Source organism: Alosa pseudoharengus, unplaced genomic scaffold (assembly GCF_046254945.1).
Source record: "Alosa pseudoharengus isolate Yale_2024_CS ecotype anadromous, Long Island Sound unplaced genomic scaffold, YU_APseudo_1.1 YU_APseudo_1.1_scf_1, whole genome shotgun sequence".
NCBI classification, from domain to species: domain Eukaryota; kingdom Metazoa; phylum Chordata; class Actinopteri; order Clupeiformes; family Clupeidae; genus Alosa; species Alosa pseudoharengus.
The window spans coordinates 36,946,238-36,959,773 of NW_027468564.1; the positions used below are offsets into that span (position 1 = coordinate 36,946,238).

General features: G+C 40.7%; 1 protein-coding gene across 1 annotated transcript in view; it reads left to right on the top strand.

The window, feature by feature from the left end:
* The window catches only part of LOC143118580 (uncharacterized), a 123,833-nt gene that overhangs the window by 63,937 nt on the left and 46,360 nt on the right, over positions 1–13,536 (top strand). Inside the window, exons 89-107 of the mRNA XM_076279614.1 lie at positions 5,690–5,765; positions 5,935–6,093; positions 6,321–6,532; positions 6,878–6,978; positions 7,130–7,242; positions 8,194–8,370; positions 8,535–8,566; positions 8,723–8,820; positions 8,916–8,941; positions 9,054–9,075; positions 9,189–9,216; positions 10,244–10,319; positions 10,489–10,647; positions 10,876–11,087; positions 11,433–11,533; positions 12,277–12,389; positions 12,640–12,816; positions 12,955–12,986; positions 13,371–13,468. Coding sequence (XP_076135729.1) covers positions 5,690–5,765; positions 5,935–6,093; positions 6,321–6,532; positions 6,878–6,978; positions 7,130–7,242; positions 8,194–8,370; positions 8,535–8,566; positions 8,723–8,820; positions 8,916–8,941; positions 9,054–9,075; positions 9,189–9,216; positions 10,244–10,319; positions 10,489–10,647; positions 10,876–11,087; positions 11,433–11,533; positions 12,277–12,389; positions 12,640–12,816; positions 12,955–12,986; positions 13,371–13,468 — 2,012 coding nt within the window. The remainder of the gene's footprint in view (positions 1–5,689; positions 5,766–5,934; positions 6,094–6,320; positions 6,533–6,877; positions 6,979–7,129; positions 7,243–8,193; positions 8,371–8,534; positions 8,567–8,722; positions 8,821–8,915; positions 8,942–9,053; positions 9,076–9,188; positions 9,217–10,243; positions 10,320–10,488; positions 10,648–10,875; positions 11,088–11,432; positions 11,534–12,276; positions 12,390–12,639; positions 12,817–12,954; positions 12,987–13,370; positions 13,469–13,536) is intronic.

Here is a 13,536-nt window from a genome sequence, read left to right on the forward strand (position 1 = left end):
AGCCGTTCTGAAGTTGTGACACAAGCACGAAAGCTGACCTTTGGAAAATGTAGTTCAGAGAAAGCCTAATTGTATGCAATGCAATAGGCTACCTGCAAAACGGGGCTTTCAGTTGGTGTTGATGTCTGCTCATTCTGCACCCAGATAACAATTAGTCATTGAATCTATGTTAAATAAACTTTGTCAATGTTAAATCATTGAATCACCGTCGCACTGCAACATTGATTCTACATCACTTTTGCACCCTTCGTTAATATTGAAGCAACATTGAAATTCTAACTAGCCTACAGATCAACGGGATTTTAATTGATATTAAACCTCAGTAAAACACTATTAATCTGGGAAAATATTGGAAAATTCATATCCTGCTTTATCTACAGCCAGGATAAATTTGACTAGTCCGAGGTATGTCTGGTTTAGGCTACACAAGCTTGCATAAATAACCATTGACAACTTGTTATCAGTTTGAAAAGCAAGTGCATTTATTCACTCTTCTTCATTTAGAAATTCACGTGTGCTGTGCTTTCCTGCCATCCATTTAGTAGCCTATAGCATAGACCACCCTGATCCTCCACCATCCAGTAGCAGAGTGAAGCGGCACCTAACAGAAATAGAAGGGGGGGGGGCAGCTGTTAGATATGTTCAACTGAACAAACTAACAGCTAAGCCTACAATTAAGTTATTTTACGCCACAACCTACCACTCATACAAACGTAGTTCAAAACGAATCCTAAGTATTCTGACGTCTGATAAACAAGTGAAATCAAAAGCAGATTACGCCCTATTCTGCTTAAAACTTACATTATGTACGTTACAAAAAGTGCAGTGGATTAGGATCGCAAACTCTTTCTTAAACTGGTTTGTTTTGCCCACTCAGTGGCGGTTCTAGGATTTTTCTGAGACAGGGGCCACAAAGGGGCCAAGAACCGGTCAACATCCATACACAGAAAATCCCTTGTTCAGTAGGGCAGAGGCACGTAGTCTACGTGATATGCAGGACTATACGCAGTATACCCAAAGTCCTTTTAGGCAAGTCCCTCCACTCGGCGGCCATATTGCAACGCTTTTTGGGCACTCTTTGGGCATCCTATTCGGCAGAAATGTGCGTGCGCAAGGCTTCACGACACCAATCTTGCTCCAGCGGCGAGTTCACAACATATGATTGGCACGATGTCTTCACAACACACTATATGATTGGCTCAATGTATTCACATCACACCACATGATTGGCTCAATCTATTCACATGTCGACGTTTTGCCGAGGAAGGGGTGGGATATGTGTAGACAACGGCCGTTACAAACTAGCCCCATGCATTTCTATGAAAGGTTTTTTGAGTGCTGTGTCTCCTCATTAGAAAGTCTCTGGTATACCCACTTAAAAAGCACCATCTCAGTATACCCACTTAAAACAGACAAGGATAGGTATTAATATTTGGGGTTGATCACAGTATACCCACTACAGCTAACTAGACTACACCACAGCAGTAAGGTGCATACATTTCACCAGTCTTACCTTGTTCAAATACTTGAATGCTAAATGCTAAAAAACAAAAAAAGCCAATACAATTCTTAACAATTTTCCCATTTATTTATAATGTGCATTGAAAACACAATATACAACTAAAATATAATAGACACTTCAGTGGAAATACATTGATAGTTTAAACAGAAATCATACACACATTTTTCGTTCAATTAAACAAGTTTACTTTAACTCTTTTGTCTCTTTTCCCCTTTTGTTGATAAGAGAAACCACTTTCACTGCCAGTTTGCGTACATTAAAACAAACACACACACACACACACACACACAGCATGTGAGCAACAACTACATCATATTTACACAATTTTTTCAACAATTATTTTTACAATGGTCTGATTTGGAATGGTCTTTGAAGCCACCGTCTTGCTTCCAGTTAGAAAAGCCTGATTCTGATTTGAAGACTGACGATGGGTCATTTGAAAGCAAAAAAATTACGGAAGGGGTAGCAAAACACTAAAGATGGAATATTCCTACCATTTGAAGTCTTTGTATCAGAATTCATTGAGTGGCCTCTTCCTATTTCCGTGCTGCATCTTGCGGAATACTAGCCTGACGAGCCAGACCCACATTAAAATGTAGGGTCTTGGCACTCACCGTTCGCAGTGCTCAGTCCGAGGGGCGGGATAATCAGTTGTCTTTCAAATTCCCTCTGCACGCAATAGGACAGCGGCAGCGCTATGAGTCCCATGCGTTTCCCACCAGCGGAGCTAGTTGGCTAGTTCAAACGTTTGCCAACTTAATAAAAGCTTAACTCGTGTCACACTGTTCGCCAACAGCAACATCCATCTTATTTGTTTTCAAGTAGCAGGGAATTCAAGCCAAACCGTTGCAACTCTGCCATCAATCATTTACACGATTTCATTGGCCTGATTGAGTTTCGATTTCTGGAGCTCACAAGCCAACGGAGAGTTGCTAGACTAGCCCTGGCAGCAGGGGCGCGTCTAGATTTCTAGGCTAGCGGAATACCAGTTTAGGAGAGGTTGCACAGAACCATCTGCTCTAGAAAATGTCTGGAGAGAAGAAAATGAAGTTTGAGCAACTTAATTATTATTAATAACTTTCATAACCCACTGTCAACCTGGCGTTTCTAAAATGAATGACAAAATATGCTCAGTGTAGTGGCAATTGACCTCTCCAGAATAAGTCCCGCCTCCGTAACTTCCGTATCCATCCAACTTCCGGGCGTGGATTGTCTATGGGAAATAACATGGCGTTTCGAAATATCATACCGGTAAAACATCTGTAGGTAGCGAAGTTGAAAAAGCTGGTGGGCAGATTGGCCTACACACTTCTGCCATCTAGTTTCCACTGGATTTTTTGATTGTCGGTGCCGTTTAAGTAGTATACTATAGACTATACTACTTAAACGGCACCGAAAATCAAAAAATCCAGTGGAAACTAGATTGCAGAAGTGTGTAGGCCAATCTGCCCAGCAGCTTTTTCTACTTTGTCACCTACAGAGTTTGACTTTCAAAACGCCATGTTATTTCCCATAGATAATCCACGCCCGGAAGTTGGATGGATACGGAAGTTAGGAGGCGGGACTTATTCTGGAGAGGTCTATAGGAAATAGCACCATACCATTAGGAGCAGCTATGCTTGGTGACTGGTGGTTCTGAAGACTGTGGGTTGAAGTCACCAGCTCCTGCGCCATCCCAGTCTGTAGGTGAAACACAAATGCGTGTCACAAAATCCATGCTTGTATTCAGCATGTCGTCTGGCAACTGTAAAACCAGTTAATATTTAACCAATTTATCTCAATGGAACTCTCCTTGTCCTAACACTTTGAGACAGAATTCATGCGAAGCCAATGAATCAAATAAACTCAGAATAGTGGTAAATAACTTTGCAATGATAGCTCACATTAACTCTACAAAAACGTAGCGTTAGCTATAGGCATGTATTCTCGTGTTCATGTTAGCAGCTGCCAAACGTTTTCCTCAAGCAAAAAAAATCGAACGTTATTTACATTTGGTAAGGCGCACTAGCACATGTAACATTATTAATTTCGGACCCCAAACAAACAGGATGTCCATTTCTCTGCATTTCATATAACACCATTTCAAACACTTCATACATTACCTTTCCATACATAAAATCTATCAGCATGCTAACAATGAATAACAATCAAACCTCAACTTAAGTAACCTAACGTTAAGTTAATGTTAACAGTTCACTGACTAGATAGATAGATAGATAGATACTTTATTGATCGATCCTCAAGGGGAAATTCAAGGGTCTCAGTAGCGTACAGACATAACACACAACATGCACTTACAACAGAAATGGTAAACATTAGTATAAGTATAAACATATAACTAAACTCCACTGTACAATAAAGTCAGTAGAAGATAATATAAGAATCTAACAAACTAAATACTAAATACTACTAATTAATAAGTCAGTTAACAGTTCACTGCAAGCTTACTGCTGCTTCATAATTTAATTGACAAACTTAACATATTGTGACAGCAACAAATAAACGTCCCTTTCACATAATGATGATAACCAACATAGAGATTTGTGACTCACCAAGAAACTTCTGTGGAGGATGAAACGCTGCCATCGTTTCTTCACGTTAGAACTCTAGCTGATACCAGAGCCCGTTTACGGAGAGCCGGATCACTCCCTATTAACTCCATTGTACCTGCAATCTGCTGCAGTTCCGCTAGGGGCGATCACGAATAAGTGCAAAAACAATGGGGGTCTATGGAGCTAGACGGCTAAATGTGTCTCTTTCACCTGGTTGTCGTTGAAAAATCGAAGATTGGATTGTGGTTTCTGCAAGATCAATATGGATTATAGGTCAAAAGTTGAATGAACGAGTACTTACGTCCTTTCGATTTCTTACAGGTTGGGTCGTTGTTGCCCACAACTCACTAGCTTTCTGCTAATGAATGACGTCATTGACGCATTTGAAAGGCTTTTTAAAACAAATAAGTGACTCAAAAAATATAATACTCAGCGGTGTATATTTTCTCCGCCCCCTCTTTCGCATGCAACATTCCAATTTCTGGCCAAAAAATTATATCCCGAGAAAAGTGGATTTGAGGGGTACAGCTCCATAGACCTCCATTGATTCTGCACTTATTCGTGAGCGCCCTCATGTGGAACCAGAACAGGAACTGCAACCAGTTCAGAAACCGGAAGTTTCCCGAGAGTGGCGGTTCTCCCCTTATTAGACATTCTCTGCTGATACTTTCGTTAGCCAAATGTATCGGTTTTTCACGTTAGCTGATACTTCCGTTAGCCAAATGTATCGTTTCTTCACATTAGCAGAGACATTTCTGGTTAGCCAAAGAACCGCCACTCTCGGGAAACTTCCGGTTTCTGAACTGGTTGCAGTTCCTTTTCTGGTTCCACATAAGGGCGCTCACGAATAAGTGCAGAATGAATGGAGGCCTATGGCGCTGTACCCCTCAAATCCACTTTTCTCGGGATATAATTTTTTGCCCAGAAATTCGAATGTTGCAGTCAAAAGAGGGGGCAGAGAAAATACAAACCGCTGAGTATTATATTTTTTGAGTCACTTATTTGTTCTAAAAAGCCTTTCAAATGTGTCAATGACATCATTCATTAGCAGAAAGCTAGTGTGTTGTGGGCAACAACGACCCAACCTGTAAGAAATCGAAAGGACGTGACTACTCGTTCATTCAACTTTTGACCTATAATCCATATTGAGCTTGCAGAAACCACAATCAAATCTTCAATTTCTCAACGACAACCAGGTGAAAGAGACAAATTTAGCCGTCTAGCTCCATAGACCCCCATTGTTTTTGCACTTATTCGTGATCGCCCCTGGCGGAACTGCAACATATTGCAGGTACAATGGAGTTAATAGGGAGTGATCCGGCTCTCCGTAAACGGGCTCTGGCCAAATGTATTCTTTCCTTTACAGTTCACTGTGTGCTTTAGCTTTCAAGCTTCATAGGTGCATTACTGCCACCAGTTGTTTGGGAATGGAATTGCATCTATGATCGTCGTTCTCAACAAGTTTGACACTTATTGATGATTGACGGTACAGGGGCCAGTCAGGGGCCAATGAGATTTCAGATGGGGCCCGGGCCCCTGTGGCCCCGCCCCTAGAACCGCCCCTGTGCCCACTGCTTCACACCTCATGACCTGGAACATGTTTGTGGTTTCATAGCTCTGAGTTGCAGCATCTCTTGGATATGGGACAAGTACCCTGCCAATACAGCGTGTCAGAGTATGCATGCTCTGAGGTGAGGTGCTATTTTAACTCATTCATGTCTTATTTCTTTGTATGTGTCCTCTTTGAATTTGTCCAGCGCTTCTAGTGAAAATAAAAGTTTACATTAAAAGTTAACCTACAAATTTTACATAAAAAGATCTTGAACTCTAAGCGTTGGGTAATTGGTTCTTCGCCTACAGATGTCAGGACTCACTGCAGAGCACCTGGCCCAGCTCCTGATCTGCCAGCTGTCCAGCAACAGGACTTACTCCAAGGGGACCTGGAAGCTGCTCCTCACCAAGACCTCTGCAGTTCTGGACGAAGCTCTCATCATGTTCTCACACATGGCCTCCAATATGGTAATGGGAATCTTTAGTGACACGTTTGTTAGAGAGATACTTTTTACATCTCTGTGATGTAAAGTGACAGTGATATTTTAGCAGATAATGGGTGTGGGTTTCGAACCCAGACCAATCCACTGTCAGGAGGCACCATGGCTACCTTGCTTTGCCTGTGCAGTTTTTGGAATTTGGTATTTGGAATTTCTTTTTAAACATTATTTTGTTTTTGTTCCTGCTCCTGACAGTCTCTGAGGATCATGGGTCCATCTGTGACTGATGTCCTGGATGTCCTTGGAGAGCTCCGTCTGGAGTCGCTCAGTGACATGCAGTGGCAAGACATCGATTTCATCTCCTCACTGTTTGGTGACCGTCTGCGGCCATTTTTACCCTTCGCCTCTGGAGACCTTCTGCAATGTGTCAGCAGCAAGAACCTCACCTGTGAAACTTACCAGTACATGTATGTATGATGTGAAGTATTGATACACATTGTGTTCAAAATTGTAATGTAAGAAATCAGACACTGTCATGAAATACAATATAGTACAATACATTATGATATGAGACAATATGACACAATTTGATAGAACACAATATGATACAACTGAGAGCAACTCAGCACATGATATGACATGATATTATATGGGAAATCCTGTATAGGATGTAGTTATTTAACACTTCTTCTGTGTATATCTGAAAATGAAATGAAATACTATGCTGTTGTATATGTATATCACATATGTACGAATGTGTAATTATTGTGTTATTATATGACTATTTGAATGTTTTGTGACTTCTTCTCCAGTGTGGGTGAGCTGAGTCATCATTTTGATGACATGACAGAGGAGCAGGCCGAGGATGTCCTCACGTTCTTCATCTTGCCCTTCCTGTCCAGAGACACATCAGGTCAGAACGGATGTTTCTACACTAATGTTTCATTTTCCTTCATTGTGTATTTTATAGATACAAATTTTTAGATATTGTTGCTGTACATGAAATTGTATTTACAATTTATTCTAGAGATATAACCAAACTTTATATATTTTTGCTTCAACAGATTCTGGATGCATTTCCAACAACAGCTTGGCCTGGCTTCTCAACAACTTCAGACGATTCTCTGTCCTCGTCCCTCTCACAACTCTGGCCGATCTCAACAGGCACTTTGATCCAGTATGTAGCACGTCACTTCCACGTCTCCTTATCATCACTCAATCTGGAGTCTAAATCTTTCCCCCATTTTTTCTCTCTGTGCTTCTCTTAAAGCTGGGCTACACAAGGTGTGCAATTAAAGCATTCCGTTTCGCAGAGCGTAAAATAAATCGTTTTAAAAGACTGGTCTCATTTTTTTTTCAATGTGCGCGTCGCTAGAATGTCTGGTGTAGCCAGTTGACTATAGTGGACGCTTCATTGTTGCAGCACATGTACGCTCGGCGAATGGAACTCTCCAGTCACGTGCCAGTCATAGCCTGTCTGTTAATCTGTCATCCTCTCCTCTCATTTCATCTGTTTCCCATCCCCTCTTTCTCTCTCCTTTCTTCCCTCACCCCTTCCCAACATTTCTTTTCTCTCTTCATCCTCTCTCATCCTCTGTACTTGACTGTGTCTTTCTGCTCACTGTTTGTACACACATTGTTTGCTAGAGGTTTTAGCTTAAGGTTGGGTGACACATTTCAGGCTTCACTCTGTCTCTTTTTTTCAGATTCGTAGAGTGCTGGATCAAAACGTATAACTTATTAAACGAGACAAGAAAAAAAGCCACACTTTGCATCAGTTCATTTCTTCACTGAAGAAGGCCTTACTTTGAAAGGCGTCTGCAATAAAATTAACTTGTGCAAAGTGCTGCCTTTATTTTAACATGTTTTTAACATAATATATTAATATCTTCACTCTCTCTTTCTCCCCCTGTTTGTCGCCATTATACGCTGAAGAAGGGCGCACAGCCCGAAACGTCCGTTGTTGGCGAGAGTGAGAGTGCTGTCCTTGCTTACTTCATACATTGCGCATGAAGTTCTGCCCGAAATAGATGCCCAATAAGTGCCCAAAGTGCGTTGCAATATGGCCGTCGAGTGGAGGATCTTGCCTAAAAGGACTTTGCTCTCTGTCTCCCCTGTTTGTCTCCAGCTGGCCGTCCTGGAGCTGCTCTCTCCCCAGCAGAAGGCGGAGCTGATCCTCCTGCCTCTCGCTGGCCTTCCCCCCAAACAGGAGGTCATCAGGGTCGTGTTCAACCACCTCCTGCAGCCTCCCCAGCAGACACAGATGCCCGAGGTCCTGCAACATCTAGTCAGGATTGCACAACAGGTAAAATGCTACATAGACAATATTTATCTTTAGATGTCAAACCATTTCAACAAATTTGGAAATGTCTTAACTAATGCTTTTAAAAAGAAATCACTATATCACAATAACGTCAGCAGACATGTTTTTAAATACTGATTTTATTTTGACATCTTATTTCTTCACAGAACAAGATACCGTGTCTCACCCTTCAGTCAGTGTAAGTGTGGTTCAGATCTTATTCACTGTCAATAAAATTATTCATGCTGGTGATTTAAACATGTTTAAAAAGTTTAATGCTAATGCACTTTTTGCTATTATCAATAGTATAAATAGTTACAGTAATCAGTAACCAATTCTAACTTTCTCCCCCCAGATCAGAGAACCTGTACCTGGGTCTGTCATATGTACCTCTTGAATTAGAGCATATCATCTACACAACCGTTGATCAACTTAGAGGGAACTCACCACAAGGTTCATTACTTTATATGCAATATATTGCTGATATCTACATATGATGTATTTATACTGTAGCCTATAACGTTCTTGTCTGTTTTTTGTCTGAACAGGTTGCATACTTCCACGGCCACCTTTAGTAAGTGTTGCTATGTGTTGTGTGTGCCCAGCTATGTTAAATTGACGATCTATAATGATATATAGATATATAATCAGATATACTGACTGTGTCTCTTTCTTTTCCACTCTAGTGTCCTTTCACAAGGGTAAATGGTAAGTTCATCCTCAGGCAAAGTCAATTTAATCACATGCAGTACATATTATCTATGTCTTTTTATACCCCAGAATGTTAGAATGTACATAATACTTTCCTGTGATCTTTTCAGAGACTGAAATATGCTACAGGACAAACAGGTTTGCACAACCACTTTTTCTGTATTTCTTCTTGCCCTAATGACTAGAACATTGTATATTTCTACAATGTATACTTCTGCCCAATTTACAGAGCCAGGGCAGCGTAGGAACATCAGAGTTTGTTTGACATATCTATTAATTTATTTACCAATTTAATTACGAGCTCATATGTCAGGAAGGCCAATGGGAATTAGGAATGTAACTAGAAATACAATGCCAGAGGAATTACAATAGTGGATGGAAAGCTGCTGGCTTAATGTTGGTGGGGAGATTCCTGAAAAAAATCACTCAATCTTTGAGATCATACAAACCCTTGTACCAAAAAACGTTGTGTGTCAGGTGTTCTTGAGATATCACACTCAAGGTGGGTTTGACCTTGACATTTGACTTCATCATTGAGTCCATACAAATGTTCGCACCAAATTTGAAGCATATATGTCAAGCTGTTCTGAAGTTGTGACACAAGCACGAAACCTGGCCTTTGGAAAATGTAGTTTAGAGAAAGCCTAATTGTATGCAATGCTATAGGCTACCAGCAAAACGGGGATTTCAGTTGGTGTTGATGTCTGCTCCTTCTGCGCCCAGATAACAATTAGTCATTGAATCTATGTTAAATAAACGTTGTCAATGTTAAACATTGAATCACCGTCGCACTGCAACATTGTTTCTACACCACTATTAATCTGGCAAGATATTGGAAAATTCATCTACAGCCAGGATAAATTTGACTAGGCCTACTGTAGGTATGTCTGGTTTAGGCTACACAAGCTTGCATAAATAACCATTGACAACTTGTTATCAGTTTGAAAAGCAAGTGCATTTATTCACTCTTCTTCATTTAGAAATTCATGTGTGCTGTGCTTTCCTGCTATCCATTTAGTAGCCTATAGCATAGACCTCCCTGATCCTCCACCATCCAGTAGCAGAGTGAAGCGGTGGATTAGGATTGCAAAATCTTTTTTTAAACTGGTTTGTTTTGCCCACTGCTTCACACCTCATGACCTGGAACATGTTTGTGGTTTCATAGCTCTGAGTTGCAGCATCTCTTGGATATGGGACAAGTACCCTGCCAATACAGCGTGTCAGAGTATGCATGCTCTGAGGTGAGGTGCTATTTTAACTCATTCATGTCTTATCTCTTTGTATGTGTCCTCTTTGAATTTGTCCAGCGCTTCTAATGAAAATAAAAGTTTACATTAAAAGTTAACCTAAAAAGTTTACAGAAAAATATCTTGATCTCTAAGCGTTGGGTAATTGGTTCTTCGCCTACAGCTGTCAGGACTCACTGCAGAGCACCTGGCCCAGCTCCTGATCTGCCAGCTGTCCAGCAACAGGACTTACTCCAAGGGGACCTGGAAGCTGCTCCTCACCAAGTCCTCTGCAGTTCTGGACGAAGCTCTCATCATGTTCTCACACATGGCCTCCAATATGGTAATGGGGATCTTTAGTGACACGTTTGTTAGAGAGATACTTTTTACATCTCTGTGACGTAAAGTGACAGTGATATTTTAGCAGATAATGGGTGTGGGTTTCGAACCCAGACCAATCCAATGTCAGGAGGCACCACGGCTGCCTTGCTTTGCCTGTGCAATTTTTTCGAATTTGGTATTTGGAATTTCTTTTTAAACATTCTTTTGTTTTTGTTCCTGCTCCTGACAGTCTCTGAGGATCATGGGTCCATCTGTGACTCATGTCCTGGATGTCCTTGGAGAGCTCCGTCTGGAGTCGCTCAGTGACATGCAGTGGCAAGACATCGACTTCATCTCCTCGCTGTTTGGTGACCGTCTGCGGCCGTTCTTACCCTTCGCCTCCGGAGACTTTCTGGAATGTGTCAGCAGCAAGAACCTCACCTGTGAAACTTACCAGTACATGTATGTATGATGTAAAGTATTGATACACATTTTGTTCAAAATTGTAATGTAAGAAATCAGACAATGTCATGAAATACATTATAGTACAATATATTATGATATGAGACAATATGACACAATTTGATAGAACACAATATGATACAACTGAGAACAACTCAGCACATGATATGACATGCATTTATATGGGAAATCCTATATAGGATGTAGGTATTTAAGACTTCTTCTGTGTATATCTGAAAATGAAATGAAATACTATGCTGTTGTATATGTATATCACATATGTACAAATGTGTAATTATTATGTTATTATATGACTATTTGAATGTTTTGTGACTTCTTCTCCAGTGTGGGTGAGCTGAGTCATCATTTTGATGACATGACAGAGGAGCAGGCCGAGGATGTCCTCCGGTCCTTCATCCTGCCCTTCCTGTCCAGAAACACATCAGGTCAGAATTAAGACATGGGTCCAAAAAAGATCACTACTTTGTCATCTATGTTCTGTTACACTACACTGGCAATACAGTATATTCCCACCTATAAACCAAGGAATTTCTTCAGCTATGAGCTACAGTACACACAGGGGTGGGAATACATTTCTTTTCTTCATTCTCTGATCTGATCGACTTTGTTTCTGAGTGTACATTTAGTCTCACATGAAACAGTTTCTCTATCTTCGCTATGAGTGACTTAGGCTTTATATCCCTGTATTTTAAAAGCAAAAGTGTCATGATGCTAGTGGCATAACAACTTTTGCATCAGAATTTTTTTTAAGTACTTAATGTTTTATAATAAGCTGTGGTTAATATACATACAATACATTATTATAATAAATTCAATACAATATATTGCTACTTCTTTTTGCTTTTATCACTGTTCTGCATTTTATGCACAATGTGTCTTACATGTGGGAAATTACTGTATTCAGATTGTAAGTGTACTTACAAATTATTCTCACTGGTTCTATTTGTAGTCTATTGTACAGTCTTAAAACTAATAACTAGTTACAAGGATACAAGGATACAAGGAAGTTTATTGTCACATGCATATAGTTACTGGAAGTAAGAAATGCAGTGAAATTATGTCTGGTGTCAGCCTATTTGTGCATTTGTGCATAGAGTTTGTGTTGTTTCTAACCCATTCGTTTTAAGAGTGTAAGTATAATCAAATTTGTACATTTGCACATTTGCAGACTCTGGATGCTTCTCCAACAACAGCATGGAATGGCTTACAGATAACTACGGACGATTCTCTGTCCTTGTTCCTCTCGAAAGTCTATTTGATCGCAACCAGGACTTTGATCCAGTATGTGACAGATTGTTTTACCAATCAATGACTTATCAGTCAATCACATCATTTGTACTGTAGTGCCTTGTGTCCTTTGCTTAATTGTGTCTCTCTCCTTGTCCCCTGTCCCCCTCCTTCTCTCTCTTTGTCTCTCCCTCCCTCTCTCTCTCTCTTCCTCTCCATCTATCTCTCTTTCTCTCTCTCCCTCTTTCTCTCCTTTCCTCCCCTCTCTTTCTATCTCTCTCTCTCTCTCTCTCTCTTTCTGCAGCTGGAGGTGTTGGATCTTCTCAGTGCAAAGCAGATGGCTGAGTTGATGGTTCTGCCTCTCCCTCATGCCCAAGGGAAAGATGAGGTCGTCAGCAGAGTGCTGGATCACCTGCTGGAATCACCTGTGGAGAGGAATCTTCCAGAAGTTCTTGGTCTCACCATCATCCTTGCCACACAGGTAAAAAGGAGATTCATTACAAAAGCTAGGAATTCATATTAGAAACTATTAGGTATTGCCAAACAGTTACTCATACTCGGTCCAGTCCCCTTCAAAGACTCTTGCTTAACACACTTCTCTTACTTCTAACTTTCCTAGCATGAAGCACCTTGTGAGTTCTACCAGGCAATGTAAGTCCAATCAATATTCCCTGATGTACCTTAAGGCCGAGGCTGACCAGGCTTACAGATAGATTTTATTGATAAAAACAGACTGTACTTTTGAGTTTTATTCCATGTGATTTGGTATCTGCATTGTCTTACCATACAATTAGGTATGTTTAATACCTCAAAAAAATGCAATTGTCCCAATTATCTTGTCATCCTGTGATGTGGTATTCCTCACACACTTTTTGTTTTTGTCAAAAATTTGCAAGTAGTTTTCCTCATGTTGGCTCCCATTATTTTGTCATACTGTGATGTGGTATTTCTATTTTTTTGTCTATGTTTATGCATTTAGCATTTTTGTTTGTTTGTTTTTGTTCTTCCTATCCTTCGATGTGCGATGCTGTGTAGAATCCCAAGGCTGAGTGAGTCTGTGACATCAGTACCAGGAGTTCTGGAGCCCATCATCAGAGGAGCTGTGGAAAAGCTGCTCCAGCTCAGTCCACTAGGTGAGAAGCACACACACACACACACACACACACACACACACACACACACACACACACACACACACACA